Consider the following 18,971-nt stretch of genomic DNA (forward strand, 5'->3'; position numbering starts at 1 on the left):
AGGAATGCAAGGTTTTTTTAACATCCGCAAATCAATCAATGTAATACACCACATTAACAAATTGAAAGAAAAAAACCATATGGTTATCTCAATAGATGCAGAAAAAGCCTTTGACAAAATTCAGCATCCATTTATGATTAAAACCCTCCAGAAAGCAGGAATAGAAGGAACATATCTCAACATAATAAAAGCTATATATGACAAACCCACAGCAAACATTATCCTCAATGGTGAAAAATTGAAAGCATTTCCCCTAAAGTCAGGAACAAGGCAAGGATGCCCACTTTCACCACTACTATTCAACATAGTTTTGGAAGTTTTGGCCACAGCAATCAGAGCTGAAAAAGAAATAAAAGGAATACAGATAGGAAAAGAAGAAGTAAAACTCTCACTGTTTGCAGATGACATGATCCTCTACATAGAAAATCCTAAAGACTCTACTAGAAAATTACTAGAGCTGATCAATGAATATAGTAAAGTTGCAGGATATAAAATTAACACACAGAAATCCCTTGCATTCCTATACTCCAATATTGAGAAAACAGAAAGAGAAATTAAGGAAACAATACCATTCACCATTGCATCAAAAAGAATAAAATACTTAGGAATATATCTACCTAAAGAAACAAAAGACTTATATATAGAAAACTATAAAACACTGATGAAAGAAATCAAAGAGGACACAAACAGATGGAGAAATATACCATGTTCATGGATTGGAAGAATTAATATAGTGAAAATGAGTATACTACCCAAAGCAATCTATAGATTCAATGCAATCCCTATCAAGCTACCAATGGTATTTTTCACAGAACTAGAACAAATCATCTCACAATTTGTATGGAAATATAAGAAACCTCGAATAGCCAAAGCAATCGTGAGGAAGAAGAATGGAACTGGAGGAATCAACCTGCCTGACTTCAGGCTCTACTACAAAGCCACAGTCATCAAGACAGTATGGTATTGGCACAAAGATAGAAATATAGATCAATGGAACAAAATAGAAAGCCCAGAGATAAACCCACGCACATATGGACACCTTATCTTCGACAAAGGAGGCAAGAATATACAATGGAGAAAAGACAATCTCTTTAACAAGTGGTGCTGGGAAAACTGGTCAACCACTTGTAAAAGAATGAAACTAGAACACTTCCTAACACCGTACACAAAAATAAACTCAAAATGGATTAAAGATCTAAACGTAAGACCAGAAACAATAAAACTCCTAGAGGAAAACATAGGCAAAACACTCTCCGACATAAATCACAGCAGGATCCTCCATGACCCACCTCCCAGAATATTGGAAATAAAAGCAAAAATAAACAAATGGGACCTAATTAAAATTAAAAGCTTTTGCACAACAAAGGAAACTATAAACAAGGTGAAAAGACAGCCTTCAGAATGGGAGAAAATAATAGCAAATGAAGCAACAGACAAACAATTAATCTCAAAAATATACAAGCAACTTCTGCAGCTGTATTCCCGAAAAATAAACGACCCGATCAAAAAATGGGCCAAAGAACTAAACAGACATTTCTCCAAAGAAGACATACAGATGGCTAACAAACACATGAAAAGATGCTCAACATCACTCATTATTAGAGAAATGCAAATCAAAACCACAATGAGGTATCATTTCACACCAGTCAGAATGGCTGCTATCCAAAAGTCTACAAGCAATAAATGCTGGAGAGGGTGTGGAGAAAAGGGAACCCTCTTACACTGTTGGTGGGAATGCAAACTAGTACAGCCACTATGGAGAACAGTGTGGAGATTCCTTAAAAAACTGGGAATAGAACTGCCATATGACCCAGCAATCCCACTGCTGGGCATATACACCGAGGAAACCAGAATTGAAAGAGACGCGTGTACCCCAATGTTCATCGCAGCACTGTTTACAATAGCCAGGACATGGAAGCAACCTAGATGTCCATCAGCAGACGAATGGATAAGGAAGCTGTGGTACATATACACAATGGAATATTACTCAGCCATTAAAAAAAATACATTTGAATCAGTTCTACTGAGATGGATGAAACTGGAGCCCATTATACAGAGTGAAGTAAGCCAGAAAGAAAAACAACAATACAGTATACTAATGCATATATATGGAATTTGAAAGATGGTAACGATAACCCTATATGCGAGACAGAATAAGAGACACAGATGCATGGAACAATTTTGTGGACTCTGAGGGAGAAGGTGAGGGTGGGACGTTCTGGGAGAATGGCATTGAGACATGTGTATTGTCATATGTGAAACAGAGCACCATTCCATGTTCGATGCATGTGACCAGGGCTCAGGGCCGGGGCAATGGGATGATCCAGAAGGATGGGATGGGGAGGGAGGTGGGTGGGGGGTCCGGGAAGGGGAACACATGTAAACCCATGGCTGATTCATGTCAATGTATGGCAAAAACTATTACAATATTGTAAAGTAATTAGCCCCCAACTAAAATAAATAAATTTATTAAAAAAAAAATAAAAAAAAATAAAAAAAAAATAAAAAAAAAAAGAAACCCTGTCCCAAAGAAAAAAGAAAAGCCATCTGTTATTCATTCTGCAACTGATTGGATATTAAGTGGCCCACAAGCTGGAGAAATGCAGTCTACTTTGGGGGATGTCACAGACACCTCAGATCGTGTGCAGACTTCAGTCTGCTGAATGCAGCTGTCTAGTGCTATGTTGAGACGGATTCTGTGCTGCATCTGGGCTCTGCAGTAAGGAGGGTTGGGAACAACGTCTGTCATAGACAGGGAGAGACATATCACCATTCCTAGCTTGAAAGCAGCTACAACACAAATGTTGACAAATGTGACAGAGATGTGAACAGAGTACTTCCAGAGTGCTGGGCAGGAAGAGCCTCACTCTGCATGAGGGAGTGGGCAAGTCTTCACCCATTCATTCAACCAGCAGCATCCTGAGCCAGGTGACTGACCTGGCTCTTCAAGGATGGATAGGATTCTCCAGGTGGCAGAAGAGGACTAAAGAGGCCATTTTAGCAGCAGAATCAACATACACATGCACACATCTGGAAATGAGAAATAATATGGTGGGTTTGGATAACTGGTGGGAGATTAGGATGGTACAGTAGGTTTGGATGGTTGTAACTTAGTCTACCAACCTAGGATCCATTGGATGCTTTCAAGCAGGGAGTGACTTGATCAGGTCTGTGTTGCAGAAAGATAGCTACAGTGCGTTGTATGGACTGAAACAGCTAGAGGCTGAACGTGGGGAGGCAGGAAGGTATAAATTCAAACCAGAGTCCTAAGTCCCCAAGTTGAGGTAGATGCTCTGCAGAATGGAAGGGGAGCTTCCATTCTGATGAGGAAGAATCAAGAGGATCTTCTGACTGGTCCACATGGTGAGCAGTAGGATGCTGAGGACAAAGAGGCCATTAGCTGAGATAAGGACAACTAGAGCGAACAGCGCTTTTGCAAAAAACCTTTCTGAATCCGATCGTCACCTTGATAATCTGGCAGAGATGCCCAGTAGGAAACTGGAAATAAGAATTAGATCTGGAAATCCAAACACAGAGAGGGGGTGACCGGGGAAATAGGAGCAGACGAAGTGGCTCAGAGTGAACTAGAGGAGGGCTAAGAATCACCCTGCAGGGGATGGTTAATACTTAAGAAGTTAAGTATTAATTAAGTACTTAAGAAATTAAGTATTAATGAAGAAATGGGGAAGAAAGTAGAGTCAATGAAGGAACCTGAAACAAAGTTGGCAGAAGCCTGACAGCAGGATCACGAAGTCAAGAGAAGATTCCTTAGAGGGTGGGAGTAGTGCCCGATGTCAAGAGGACTAAAAAGGCCTACAAATCTGTACCCAGCACAGTGGCAGGCACACATAGGAGTGGTTGCTACTTTTATTGGGTTTCCTGGCTGAAAGCCCCAGCTTGGGAAAATAGAAAAATCTGTTGCTAATTTTACTAACAGGGGTTTCAGGAGAATGGTGGCAGCAGACACAGAAAACCTCAACGGTGCAATGAATCAAGAATCCTTGCTTTCCTAACTGGAGGCCACAATGGGGTTCTAGTGATGCAGGCTACACACAGGCCTAGGAGGGCTAGTGGTAGGGGTGGCTGCATGTTGTGGCCCAAACTGTACTTCTCTTCCCACTGAGTCAAGACACGATGATGATGGATCCGGCCAGAGAGGGGCTGCGGGAAGTCTTCAGGGTAATCACCTCCTTTAAGGCATTTATATTCTGTACAAGAGATACAGATCCAATCTCTTTCTAGAGGATTTTCTGATGGTGTACTTTACAGAGCTTTAAAGAGGTCTATTCACACACGATTTTAATGAAAGATGAAAATGCACAGAAAGAAGGTAAATATACTGAGTCTTCACTGGCTAATCAGGGAGGCAAGAAATCCAATAAGTGCTTCATTTTATGAAGGCTTTTCAGATATCAAAATGTGAGCTCAGGGCTTCCCTGGTGGCTCAGTGGTAAAGAATCTGCCTGCCAATGCAGGAGACATGGGTTCAATCCATGATCTGGGTAGATCCCACCTGCCGTGGAGCAACTAAGCCCACGGGCCACAATGACTGAGCCTGTGCTCTAGAACCTGGGAGCAGCAACTACTGAAGTCCATGTGCCTTATTGTGCTCTGCAACAAGAGAAGCCACTGCAAGAAGCAGCTCATGCACCACAACTAGAGAAAAGCCCACACAGCAGTGAAGACTCAGCACAGCCAAAATGAATAAATGAATAAAATTACAAAAAGAAAACGTGAGCCTGGAGCCTCAGCCCGACCCCAGGAAGCCGAAGTCCCTTCCTCCCCAGCTTCTCTTTCAGTGTTGTAACCATCTTATCCCCCTGTCCAGGGTCGAAGGCAACTAGTCTGGACAACACTGCTCGAATTACAAAGCACTTGTTCTCAGGCAACTTGGTTTGTATGACCTAGCTGCATGCTTTGCTGTGTTTCTGGATGGTAAATACTCCCACAGGTGTATATTAAAAACTGAAGCCTTATTTATTTGTATAAATAGACTTCTCTTTTTCAGGCCCATTTCCTCAGTAAAATGCTCAGGGCAAACTTTCTTTTGTGGTTCCCCTTTTGTTTCCAGTTGCCTTTTTTACTATGCCTCACTCTAGGTGGAATTTCTAAGGTTTCTTAGAGTCTTCAAATCCCCACCAGCTTCATGTGTATGTGTGTGTTTTAGTCGCTCAGTCATGTCTGACTCTGCAACCCCATGGACTGTAGCCCGCCAGGCTCCTCTGTCCATAGAATTCTCCAGGCAAGAATACTGGAGTGGGTTGCCACTCCCTTCCCCAGAGGATCTTCCTGACCCAGGGATAGAACCTGGGTCTTGTGCATTACAGGTAGATTCCTTACCCTCTGAACCAGCATGGAAACCCGTCAGTTTCACAGGAGAGACTAATTTGTAATGAGGACCTCTGCCTACCTAATCAGCTGTATGCTCATGGGTAATGCCCCAAATTAACTTCACCTTTGCAGCATCCTGCTCTCCCACTGAAGGCTGAAAGAATATAGCGATATTTCATTGTATTTTCTTCACAATTTCCCCAATTAAGATTATCATCCTTTTATTATTCCAAGAGAAACAGTATTTAGTTATATACAGATGTTACCTTTCTGAAACCTATAATAAAATGCAAGTACTGAATCAATTCAAAGCCAGTCCTTTCTTTAGCACCTGGGTTTATATTGTTTTTAAGCATCATACAAAACAGGGATCATAATTTCCTATCTGGGGACAGATCCCTGAAATATTGTTCGTAATAGAAAAAGTAACTGAACACTCTTACAGCATCTTTATAAAAGAGGGATTTTTGGACTCACCAAGGAAAGTAGTAACAACCATCTTTAATTTTTTTTCAAACATTTTTCATTTCCTTTTAAAGTACAAATTATGAACTGCTTGGAATATTTGTATCAAGTCAGAAATTGCCATTGAGCTTTTCTAGCTTTACACCCCCAAAAGAGTTTATTTTCTAATGCAGAATCAACAGTATGAGAACATTTTTTTTTTTTGCAATTACAGGGGCCCTTGGATCTCAGAGTAGGGCCTCCCAGGTGGCACTAGTGGTAAGGAACCTGCCTGCCAATGCAGGAGACATGAGAGACCTGGGTTCGATCCCTAGGTTGGGAAGATCCTCTGGAGAAGGGAATGGCAACCCACTCCAGTATTTCTTGCCTGAGAATCCCATGGACAGAGGAGCCTGGCAGGCTATAGTCCACGGAGTTGCAAAGAGTTGGACATAACTGAAGTGACTTAGCATGCACGGATCTCAAAGCAGGACTTTCATGGGTAAATGAGAGCAAAGAAGTTTAGAGCTGAGACTAGGAGCACTTCAGTTGTGAGCTGCAATGTTAGGTTTGGGTCCAGAGTGACATTTATGCTCCTAATAGGAATCAATTGTGCCCCTTAGTCAGTATAGAGTGAAAAGTCTACAGGGGGGATATCACTGACCCCTCATTCTTACAAAACCCGATCATTGCCAGAGGGTATTTTAAGCACAGACTGGCACAGATTTCTCGATGGTCTACTGCCACCCAACTTATAGCATATGTTAACCTACACACAGCTACCCTGAGAATGCTTTCTAGTGAGATAGCCAGCGCTGAGTCATAACTATTAATTCTGCCATGTAATACTTCCCTTATTTCAATGCTTAATTATTATATTCAGTTTCAGCAAGTAAATTAAAACAGGATCAAACTTTTATGTTTGGGAGCCCCAAATGACTCTCAAATATTTAAAAAGCCACACCAAACAAGCAATATTGTGGTGATTTTTGTATTTGGCAGAACCAGCTAAGTTGTAGGGATTGTTAAGAGAGAAAAAGCAGACTGCAAATTAGCCATCTGAAATGAACTCTTACCCTTCGAAGCTCAGTTTCAAGGTCACTTTCTGGGAAAAGCTCAGTTTCGGAGTCGCTTTCTGGTCAGTTTCTGGCCTCCTGGCTGAAGGGGCTGCTTTCCACCCCATCCCGCCCTTTGCGCTGGGGGTGGGGCTGTCTGCTTCCCCGTGAGGCCCGCCCCTGAGGACGGCCCCCACCTTTCCAGATTTGTCCTACAATGACTAGCACATGGTCTCAGGTGAAATTTATGAAGGTGCCATTTTTTTTTTTTTTTAAAGGTCAAAATGGCTAAATACCAGCAATTTTACAGGAGTCAATCTAAAAGCTGCTGAAATCTATGACTGTTAAAGGAATGAGCAAATGAATTAATGTACAGCAATGAGTAGGAAGCCAGCTTTACAGAGAAGAATTGCAGTCCCAGCCTCTCAACACGTGGAGAGCTCAGAACACTTTGCAGAGAAGCCAGGTGCCCCGAGCCAGGCCTGAGGCCTCCGAAGAGCTTGGGAGGAGAACCATGGATGTGATGAGAGATGCACCAAGACAGACTCCTATAGGGTGGCAAACACTTCACAGATCTCATGATAGTTCAGCTTCAAGGAGAGGGTTAGGCCTTGGCAACAGGAAACTGGCTCCAACTGCCAGCACCAAGATAAGAAGGAAAGCCTTTCTGAGAGGGTAGAAGAATCATTAGAGGCAAAGCTGAGAAGTTTCCCCCTCTGCTCTTTAATCATAGTATCACTCTCATCTGTTCCTAATGACTTTGGAGTAAGTCTCAGTTGGCTGGGAAATGAGGGTATAAATGACCTCACAAGGGCTTTTCTGGTCACAAGGACTCTGACCCAAAGGCTGAGCAAATATAGAGCCTAAGTAAGGCCACGTGACCAGAACAGACAGTGTAGCAAGCAGCAGCCATTTAAACCAGTCCTCCTGCCTAAGATTCGGCTATTGTGTGTACTGTCAGAGTAAAGAACACAGCCTGGCCGAGTCTGCAGGGCACAAAGTGATGCCCTCAATCTCTGTTCCTCCAGCCCTGGCTGGTTTCCAGGTACCGTGGCACAATGTTCTACCAGGACGGTCTATCTACACGGCAGCCTTACTGGAATGCCCATGGACCAATGCAGTGGTTCTCAAACTTGAGAGCATCTGAATCACATGGAGTGCTTGTTAAATAACAGACTGTTAGATGCCACCCCTAGAGTTTCTGATTCAGGAAGTGCTATAGGCCAAGTGTTTGCACTCCCTACCCCCAAATTCATTCACTGAATCCTAATGCCCAACTGATGTTATTAGGAGGTGGGGCCTTTACAGGATTGCAAGCTCATGAGTGTGGAGCCCTCAGGAAAGGGACTCTGTGCATGCGTGTATGCTTAGTTGTGGCCAACTCTTTGTGACTGTAGCCTGCCAGGCTCCCCTGTCCACGGGATTCTCCAGGCAAGAGCACTGGAGCGGGTTGCCATGCCTTCCTCCAAGAGATCTTCCCGACCCAGGAATTGAACATGTGTCTCTTGCATCTCCTGCCTTGGCAGGCAGATTCTTTACCACTGAGCCACCTGGGAAGCCCCCAGGAATGGAATTATTGTGTTTATAAAAGAGACCTGAGAGCTCCCTTGCCCCTCCTGTCAAGAGGGAAGGGTGAAAAGCTGGCCGTCTTTGAACCAGGAAAAGTTCCTTTGCCAGACACCAAACCTGCCAGGGCCTTGATCTTGGACTTCCCAGCTTCCAGAACTATGAGAAATAAATTTCTCCCAGTTTTTGTTATAGTGGTTCTAACAGACTGAGACAGTAAGTCAGTGGTAGCGCCTAAGAGTCTGCATTTCTAACAAGTTTCCAGATGCTGCTGATGCTGCCAGTTTGGGGACCACACTGAGAATTTCTGCTCTAAAAATGCAGTTGATCAATTTGATTGAAAGTCACTGTCAGAACTGTTCTCTGCTGCCATGCATACAGACAAAGTTGTGCTGCAACTTACATTAATTCAGAGAGATGTTAATTTATCAAAACAAGCTAGTTCCACTTGACAAGTGATTTCCAAAAATCCTTAGTTAGCACTTAGCTGCCGATCTTGGTCTTCAGAACAATTAACAAGTATTATTTAATTTGGCCATGGTTCCTCAGGGACTGTGAAAGTATAATAAAACATTATGCACATAAAATAAAGGGTTTGGGTCCTAAAGACAGATTCCAGAGTTACATCTAGAATAGATGTTGACCAGATAGAGCTGATAAGCCCAGGGGTCATGGTGGAGATGTGTTTTCTCATAGAAGTTCCCCATATGCGTGTGTGCTAAGTTGCTTCAGTAGTGTCTGACTCTTTGAGACCCTATGGACTGTAGCCCACCAGGCTCCTTGGTCCATGGGATTCTCCAGGCAAGAACACTGGAGTGGGTTGCCATGCCGTCCTCCAAGAGATCTTCCCGACCCAGGGATTGAACCTGTGTCTCTTAAGTCTCCTGCATCAACACGCAGGTTCTTTACCACTAGTGCCACCAATGCACCCTCAACTGGGAACACATCCAACACATCCTGAGGGATGTGACAAGCAAACATCAATACATATTTGTAGACTGCTTTTTGGAGTATAAATTGGAACAATTTTTTGGTAAGGCAGTTTGGCAATACTTATCAAGAGTTTCAAAATGGGTATACTCTTTGACCTACTCATTCTACATTTAGTGGCTTATTCTAAAGACATAATCAGACCCATTGCAAAAGACTTAGGTTCAGGGATGTTATCCATAATATTGGTTATAACTGGAAAAAAAAAGGAAATAAACTAATGATCAACTGGGGGAAATGGTTAAATAAGTTTAGTTCAGTTATGGATTGGTGTATTTTTCAACAAGCACAAATAATATTGGGGATGAATAGTTATTGGAATAAAAATGTTTCAAAATATATTTAAAAACAGATTAAAACAGTAGGCTCAGAATATTTCCATTTTTTTTTTTGTAGAAAAGTGATGCTTATGAATGTATAATCAGTTTGGAGGATTACATACAAACAAGGTGTTAACAGGTGTTTACCACTGTGGGATGGTAAAACTACAGTTGTTTTTTTTTTTTTTAACTACAGTTGTTTTTATTTCTCTTTTCTGTATCTCTATTTGAAAGTTGACTAATAATGAATGTATATTGCTTTTGTAAGAAGCAAATGTAAGTTTAAAAAATTTAAGATTTTTTTAAGTGAGAAAAGCCAACTGTAAACATGTGCAAAAACAGAGGGACTTTTTCAATCTATCACTTTTAAGTACAGCTTCAGAGTGAGTGTGTGTGTGTTGGTGGGGGGGTTATCTTGAATTTACGAAGGGACCCAATGATGAGCTCCTTCTTCCAGGGCCTCCTCTACTCACTACAGTAAGAACATCGGAGGGTATGTTTGGAGTCCTGTCTTCCCTCCACCCCTTTCAAACTATGTGGCTCGGTATTTTAACCTCTCTTTGTCTCAGTTACTTCATTTGTAAAATGGGGATGTTAATATAGCGTCTACTTTGTGGAGCTGCTGTGAGATGACACATGCCTAGCATCAATAGATTTGGGCTGTCACTGTTACTCTGAGGATGGCTAGCTTTCCAGAGCACAGCATCCCACTAGCAAAGTAGGGCAGAAGTAAAATCGGAATCCATGAGCATAACTGAATAATCTCTGGGCCGACATGCCAGGACAGCAGTGAAATGGCTGCAAGAATGAAAATTCAGCAGAACAACATGTCTGGATCAAAGACAACTGACTCACCATGTTTAGAAAGAGCTTCAGACAAGTGGAAATTAAAGACAGAAGAGGCGCACAAAATCTTCTAGCGATGTGGAGCAATGAGGGTGTTACACGGGAGAAAATCCAGTAACAAGAGTAATGAAGACAAAAATGAAAAATAAAGAGATCTGGGGTATGAAGATGATCTGGGATAAGGTGGTTGGGTGGTTTAGTCTTCCATTGGGGTAGACCCCTAAGAAAGGACAAGACTCACATAGCAAGAAGTACCCAGGAAAGCTTGGCAACAGGGTTAGAGTGCAACTGTTTTTGTGTGTGTACTGCTATTTTAATACACACACAGCGACAACACACACCACACACCTGCCTTGTGCAGGACTTCTGAGATAGAGAAAGATAAAATTTGATTCTCCCCTGAAACTTGGGCAACAGAAACTTTTTAAAAAGCAGTTGTTTATAGGTTTTTTTCCCCCCAGCCTGTTTTCTGAGATGTAGTCCCTGAAGGTATTTCTGAAAATAATTCCTCACAGAAGGGATTTTTACGAGGGCAGAAGGACTAAACATGACTTCTGGGACTTCCCTGGTGGCTCAGTGGTAAAGAATCCCCCTGCCAAAGCAGGTGACATGGGTTCCATCCCTGTTTCCAGGAAGATCCCACATGCCATGGAGCAATTAAGACTATGTGCCACAACTACTGAGCCTGTGCTCTGGAGCCTGGAAGCCACAACTTCTTAAGACCGAGGGCCCTAAACAATGCCCACAACAAGAGAAGCCGCCAGAATGAGGAGCTCTCACACCACAACTCAGAGTAGCCTCCACACACCACGACTAGAGAAAGCCCTTGTAGCAATGAAGACCCAGCACAAATAAATAAAATTATACATATATATATATATATATATATATATAAACATGACTTCTGTTTGAGTGTCTCCCAAGGAAAGAGGGCTCTTAATTTAACATTTCCATCTGATTCTAAAATCTACCTTTCTTCAAGCTTTCCAATCCATTCTCTGCCGTCCATTTCTTTCCTTGCAAGCATAGGAAAAAAGGTCTTCACACTTCAACCAAGGCACAGACAGTTATTTGGGAATCAGATGGGGAAACAGTGGAAACAGCGTCAGACTTTATATTTTTGGGCTCCAAAATCACTGCAGATGGTGATTGCAGCCATGAAATTAGAAGACACTTATTCCTTGGAAGGAATGTTATGACCAACCTAGATAGCGTATTTAAAAACAGAGACATTACTTTGCCAACAAGGTCTGTCTACTCAAGGCTATGGTTTTTCCAGTGGTCATGTATGGATGCGAGAGTTGGACGGTGAAGAAGCTGAGTGCTGAAGAATTGATGCTTTTGAACTGTGGTGTTGGAGAAGACTCTTGAGAGTCCCTTGGACTGCATCCAGTCCATCCTAGAGGAGATCAGTCCTGGGTGTTCATTGGAAGGACTGATGTTGAAGCTGAAACTCCAATACTTTGGCCACCTCATGCGAAGAGTTGACTCATTGGAAGAGACCCTGATGCTGGGAAGGATTGGGGGCAGGAGGAGAAGGGGACGATGGAGGATGAGATGGCTGGATGGCATCACCGATTCGATAGACATGGGTCTGGGTGGACTCTGGAAGTTGGTGATGGACAGGGAGGCCTGGCGTGCTGCGATTCATGGGGTCGCAAAGAGTCAGACACGACTGAGTGACTGAACTGAACTGATACTTGAAAATTCAACTTTAGAACTGCTTCCAGATTGAAAGTTTAGAAATCATATAAATGAAAGGGTACAGACTCAACAAGAAGCCTGAATGGATTGTGAAACTAAGCCCTTTGGGAAACAGAGGTTCCAAAATCTAAACACACTGGAAGATTTGCTTATTCCTGACTTAAAAATAATTAAAATATATTTCCATCCTTATATCAGAAAGGCTGGTTTCTACCTTATTGTAGTTGAGAACAGATATTTCCTTTTTTTTTTAGGGAAATTTCCTTGAGCACATACACCAATGAACAATTCTAACCATCAAATACGGGATTAGAAAGTCAGATTTCAGAGTACTAAATTGAATATAATGGCCTACCTCTAACAGCAGCAGATGTGTTCCTAATGGCATATTTAATTAGGGAAGTGAGAGTGCTGATACATATACCCTGGGACAAAATTCAGAGTTGGGGGATGGGGTATGAGTAAGTCTAGGGAGGAAAATGGAATAGTAGAACCTCATGTGACCAGAACAAATCCCTCATTTCACCAAACTCTGTACATCTTAGAATCTTTGAAGTGGCAGCTACTCATACCAAAGAGAACTGAAAGGCCAAAACAATCTATTGCTTTATAAAGTTCAGTCTGTGGACACATCATTTAAAAGAGGCAACTCCCAATCAGTTCAGAAACAAATTACTTCCCCTAAATATAAAATGAAAATTACATATAACATCCACAGTGTCCTTTTGTTTTTTTTCTCCCTTTTGGCAATGACCTTTAACAATTGGACAGAAGGAATTTCCCTGGTGGTCCAGTGGCTAAGACTCTGTGCTCCCAGTGCAGGGGTCCTGGGTTCGATCCCTGGTCAGGGAACTAGTTCCCCTACATCACAACTAAGGACCAGACAAATAATAAAATAAATATATTTTAAAAAATGGACAGAAGAGTGCAGAGTTCCTAGGTGTTTGAATACTCTCATATACTGTGTATTAATACACAGACAACTGGGGCAAAGGCTGGGGCACTGGCATCAGAAATGAGGGAAAACAACTGAAATATTCCAGAGCAAATTTAGCCATCAATTTACTTATTTCTCAAACATTTGGAGGAAGAGGTCTACGTGTTTTAAGATTTTACTGAACTAGACCTTTCACAGGCCTTATTTTATGGAATCATCATGACCATCTCCTAAGGCAGCTATTACACAGCAGGCCTTTGGGATACAGTATACATGGATGGTTCCTGCCTTCTATGGGGCATGGGGCAGGGGTAGCCAGACGTTACGTAGTGTGATATGAGGTGTAACAGAGGGAAGGTTCCCTGCTGTCTGTGTAACATGTTAGGGGAGCACATATTCAGGACCACAGAGCCAGGATTCCTCTCAGGAGTCCTTTCAGAATGAAGACTCTGTCTCTGAGCACAAATTTAGCTGGAAAACCCAACCAGAAACATAAAGGCAGCACCAAATGAATGTGTTCAGATTAAATAGAGATCTGTTACAGCTTCTCACGTATTACTAAGATAGGTCTTAAAATTTTAATTTTAAATAGACATGTCTGTAAAGCTGTCATGGGAAAGGAAATAAGCAGCCAAGCTGTACCACTGAAGTACAAAATAATCCATAGAAATCATGCTTCCTAAAAGTGTACCTCAATATCAAGGCATAGATAGTTTTATAGGCTTTTATTTTTTAAAAAGGCAACTTTACTTTAAAAATGATCAGGGTTTCCCACAAGTTTCTATTGATTCTTTCCCAATAAACACAATTTAAAAGGTAATTTTAAGATGGGCATTATTTAGGCTTTAGATCTGGGGCAGGGGCTGTGGGAAACCTGATAAATGTACGTGTGTGTGTGTGTTGAGCTGCTTCAACTGTGTCTGACTCTATGAGCTGTCAGGCTCCTCTATGGGAGTCTCCAGATAAGAATACCAGAGTGAGTTGCCATGCTCTCTTCCTGGGAATCTTCCCAACCCAAGGATCGAACCCGTGTCTCTTCTGTCTCCTGCACTGGCAGGTGGGTTCTTTACCACCACCAGTTAATTATGATATATTTTAAATTGAAATAATAGGTGTATAATAGAACACTAGAAGAGCAATATAGAATTATTTTTATTTCAGGACTGAGGGGATCTTAGAGATGAATAAACAAGCTTAGATAAACTTAGAAATTAACCAATTGTGACTGTCAAACACTCCAAGTGCTTCTGAGAAGGGAAAACTGCTTGGTTTGTGCTGGGGCAAAGTGAACATGTTGAAGTAAGTGTTATGGAAAAGAAAATTTTCAGTTGATAAGTACGCAATTAAAAAAATCTAAAATTTTTATTTCTGTTAGCACACTGGAATGTACCCCAAATTACTACATATGTCTGTACCTAAATGGTTTAATTTAGTTGGTACTAATCTTATAGACTCTTTAAGGGTTCCTAAAACTACCCTTAAACTATTTCTTTATCAACATAAATGATCCACCTTTTCAGACATTTTAAAACTCAGGGCAATAAATGTTTAATTGGCACATGTGAGAGGTAGTGCGCATGTACGTGTTCAGCAGCTCAGCCATGTCTGGCTCTTTCTGACCCCATGGACTGTAGCCCACCAGGCTCCTCAGTCCATAGGACTCTTCAGGCAAGAATACTGGAGTGGGTTGCCATGCCCTCCTCTAGGGGATTTTCCCAACCCAGGGACTGAATCCATGTCTCTTATGTCTTCTGCCTTGACAGGCAGATTCTTTATCACCAGTGCCACCTGGGAAGCCCAAGGCACTTTATTTCTATTATTACATCAGCTCCACCTCAGATCACCAGGCATTAGATGCCGGAGGTTGAGGACCCCTGCCCTAAAGTAATTTCTCTAGGGAGATCTGATTCTACTGGGACTTTTGGCTGAAATGTCACCATATTGAAAACAGAACAGTAACTGGAGGTTCTAACTGAACATTAACTGCAAACTGAGATCCACAGAATTTTCACTCAGTGAGAGCTCTAGTTCATAATTCAATAGTCCCAGATAGCAGATCAAATTTGCACTTCTGGTTTTTAAAGGCTCTGATGAACCCAGTGAGTGCAACTTTAGCTACTCTGTCAAAGACTGATATTTATTTAATCAAGATGGGAAATAAGGGTTTGTGATATCCCAAGTAGCAATAAAGTTCTTATTTTCATGTAAACTACTCAAAATAAACACCAAGGGCAGCACACTGGAAAAACACCCTAAAGAACAGAAGAATGGCTTCTAAATAGATGGCTTTTTCATTTTAAGCAACAGACAAGTATTTAACTAAATTATTCTCCACTGAGACTATTGAAATGGTTTTGCTATTGCTGTCCAAATGGAATTTCAGATCCACTTAATTTCAAGAAATTGACTGAAATTCAAATCACAGATCTGGTGTATTTTAGATGGTGCTATGTGCATCTGGTCCCATCACTTCATGGGAAATAGATGGGGAAACAGTGGAAACAGCGTCAGACTTTATTTTTTTGGGCTCCAAAATCACTGCTGATGGTGATTGCAGCCATGAAATTAAAAGACGCTTACTCCTTGAAAGGAAGGTTATGGCCAACCTAGATAGCATATTTAAAAGCAGAGACATTACTTTGCCAACAAAAGTCCGTCTAGTCAAGGCTATGGTTTTTCCAGTGGTCATGTATGAATGTGAGAGTTGGACGGTGAGGAAAGCTGAGCACTGAAGAATTGATGCTTTTGAACTGTGGTGTTGGAGAAGACTCTTGAGAGTCCCTTGGACTGAAAGGATATCCAATCAATCCATCCTAAAGGATATCAATCCTGGGTGTTCACTGGAAGGACTGATGTTGAAGCTGAAACTCCAATACTTTGGCCACCTCATGCGAAGAGTTGACTCATTGGAAAAGACCTTGATGCTGGGTGGGATTGGGGGCAGGAGGAGAAGGGGACGACGGAGGATGAGATGGCTGGATGGCATCACCGACTCGATGGACATGAGTTTGGGTAGACTCCGGGAGTTGGTGATGGACAGAGAGGCCTGGCGTGCTGCAATTCATGGGGTCGCAAAGAGTCGGACACGACTGAGCGACTGAACTGAACTGAACTGATGTGCTCTATGTGCTATTTATGCTCATTACTGCATTGAAGTAGCTGGATTCAGATAACTGAGTTAATAGTATTAAATCAGAGATGCCAAATTAATTTCCTCGATATGTTCATGAATGGCTCTAAAATTATTGAGGCTTGATGATCGAAAACCTTTCCCATTTTCTTATTGCTCTTTGTCAGATAATTAGAATACAAGTTTTCCAGAATTATAAAACTAGGAAGAACCCTAATGGGATCTAGTCCAATGTTCTTATTTTCTAAGAAAATGAAGCCCAGGAAAAGCAGGGGAATGTAGTAGATAAAAGCTTGGGCTCTGGAGTCAGACAGACCCAGTGCCAGATTGGCAAGTTATTCACTGTCTGATCTTAGGAAAGTTATTTAATCAGTTTATTCATCTACAAAATGGGGATAACAACAGTATTAATCTGATAGCTTTGTGGTAAAGATTAGATGAGCAAACACTCAAGGTATTCAGCACAGAAGATTGGCACATTGTAACTACTCAGTAAATTTACCAGTTATTATTATGACTAAAAAGTGACTCCTAAAGCAAGTAAGCAGCAACAGAACTAGAACTTGGAGCTCCTGCACATATCAGAGATTTTTTTTTTTTAATCTAAACACAGTACCTGGAATAAAGATTCCTTGGTCCTGACAATTTAAGTCTACTATACCTACATCAAATAGAAGGACAACTGTTTCAGTCTTTCTGCTACTGAATTCATCAAAATATCAAATCAGCCATTACATACAGAGGCATCAATGCCATGAAGATTCATACATGTTTAGTGTTCCATGAGCAATGACTGTTAAATTACATGCTTTTAAGTCTTTCCCACCAAAGCTGCTTGTATAAAATAAATGATAAACAGAAGTTAGGGTTTCACTTGCTAATGATCTCAAATTTGACTGGTTAGTTGCTATGTGGACTAAGTCCGATATCCTTACTTTGTATCATCAGTCAGATTATCACCATGGCTTCTACGCATCTGCTATGGAGGAAGAATAAGGGACACATGAAAGAAAAAGCTCACTGGATCTGCAGTCTCTCAATGAGAATCGGTTTGACGAGTACAGGGTCCTTGGAACCCAGCAGCCACTAATCACAGACATTTGGAATTGCCATTTCTGTCAAGATTGTGTCCTTACATGATTCAATTTGGAGTTGTATGGTTTTCTTATATTAAAAAAATGGATAATTAAGAAGCTCCTAAGGCATATTAGCTTTATATAATATGCTCTCAATATTCCTGCATTTGTTGATTTTTAGTTAGTTGGCAGTCTTTTCAGTAAGTATTCTCAGACTGCCAAGTGGGTGCTTAAAATATTTTTTTTTTGTAGTAAACTAAAGGTCATTTTTCTCCTAATCTGGAGATGATCAATGTTCAAGTCTTTAAAAACAAGAGTAACTGCATCCAATAGACATCAAATCAAATCACAGTGGCATAAACATGAACAAAACCCAAACACCTTTTTATGTAACACCAGTGTGATTCAGCAGACCAACAGATGAAGAAAATAGTAATTTGAAAAGCAGCAATTTGTATCCATACCCAGTATTTAGTATTTCAGTGACAAGAAATAAAATCGTTTGGCAAACTTACCCGCATTTTTGCACAAGCATCTTGGGTTGATTCTGTCCCCCTGAGCTCTTTTATCAGCATAGAACCTAAATACTGAAATACAAAAAAATAAATAAATAAATCAACAATTTATGAAAAACAGAACATAAATATGAGTAGCAATTTGAAAGCAGATTGTAGAAGTACTACTGGCCAGCTTTCCTGGTTGTAGGATGCTGCATAACTTTTAAAAACTAATAGTAACTAATTCTAACAAATAAATGCATGTATACAGAGAATGCAGCAGAATTAACCACAGTTCTGAAAGCTGTAAATTGCTCTTTATAATAAAACTGCAGTAGTTTCTAAAGATGCCATCTTTCAGATCATATTTAACTGCAAAATGGGGCCATCTAAAAATGTTTTCCCTATTTTTTTGAGGCAGCAATGTCTGCAAAAATAAATCACATCACTATCTATGTAATTACAGGGTTGTATGAGACAGCTGAGAAGCAAAGCAACATACACCCCATTTGGACTTAGTTGGCTGCAGAGGTAATTAATGTTAGGCTGTTCTTAGGCAGAGAAAAAGTTTTGGACCCTTTTCATTCTCAGTTCCGTGCCTGGTGGTTGATCCACCTATGAATGGGCTGGAAGTATGCGGGGAGGGAGAATGTCACTCTCAGTTGTTCCACAGCCCAGGGAGCTGAGTTCCTTGGTGCAAACTGACACTGGAGGGGCTGAACAGGGCAGGAGAAGGATAGTAGTACCTCCTTCCAGGAATCACCAACCACTTTGCTGTTAGGTGATAGACTCCAATGCTGCCTTAGTACAGATGGTCACACACCCTCCAAGTTCTGGCTGGGGGCAAAAAGTTTTTAGCAAAATGTCTATTTTGCCTTCCTATCAATTGACTCTCCTTCAGCCTTTTGAAAGGGGCTTCCCAGGTGGCGCTAGTGGTAAAGAACCTCCCTGCCAGTGCAGGAGATCTGAGACTCAGGTTCGATCTCTGGTTCAGGAAGACTCCTTGGAGGAGGGCATGGCAACCCATTCCAGCATTCTTTCTGGGAGAATGTCATGGACGGAGGAGCCTGGCGAA

General features: G+C 41.4%; 1 protein-coding gene across 12 annotated transcripts in view; it reads right to left on the bottom strand.

Moving 5' to 3' along the window:
- Positions 1 to 18,971, bottom strand: part of ANKS1B (ankyrin repeat and sterile alpha motif domain containing 1B) — a 1,049,816-nt gene that overhangs the window by 45,709 nt on the left and 985,136 nt on the right. For all 12 annotated transcript variants that reach the window (XM_081595385.1, XM_081595384.1, XM_081595383.1 and 9 more), the window contains one exon: positions 17,915 to 17,986. In XM_081595385.1, coding sequence (XP_081451511.1) covers positions 17,915 to 17,986 — 72 coding nt within the window. The remainder of the gene's footprint in view (positions 1 to 17,914; positions 17,987 to 18,971) is intronic.

This window comes from Giraffa tippelskirchi, chromosome 4, assembly GCF_054371585.1.
Source record: "Giraffa tippelskirchi isolate mGirTip1 chromosome 4, T2T-mGirTip1v1.2.pri, whole genome shotgun sequence".
Lineage (NCBI taxonomy): Eukaryota > Metazoa > Chordata > Mammalia > Artiodactyla > Giraffidae > Giraffa > Giraffa tippelskirchi.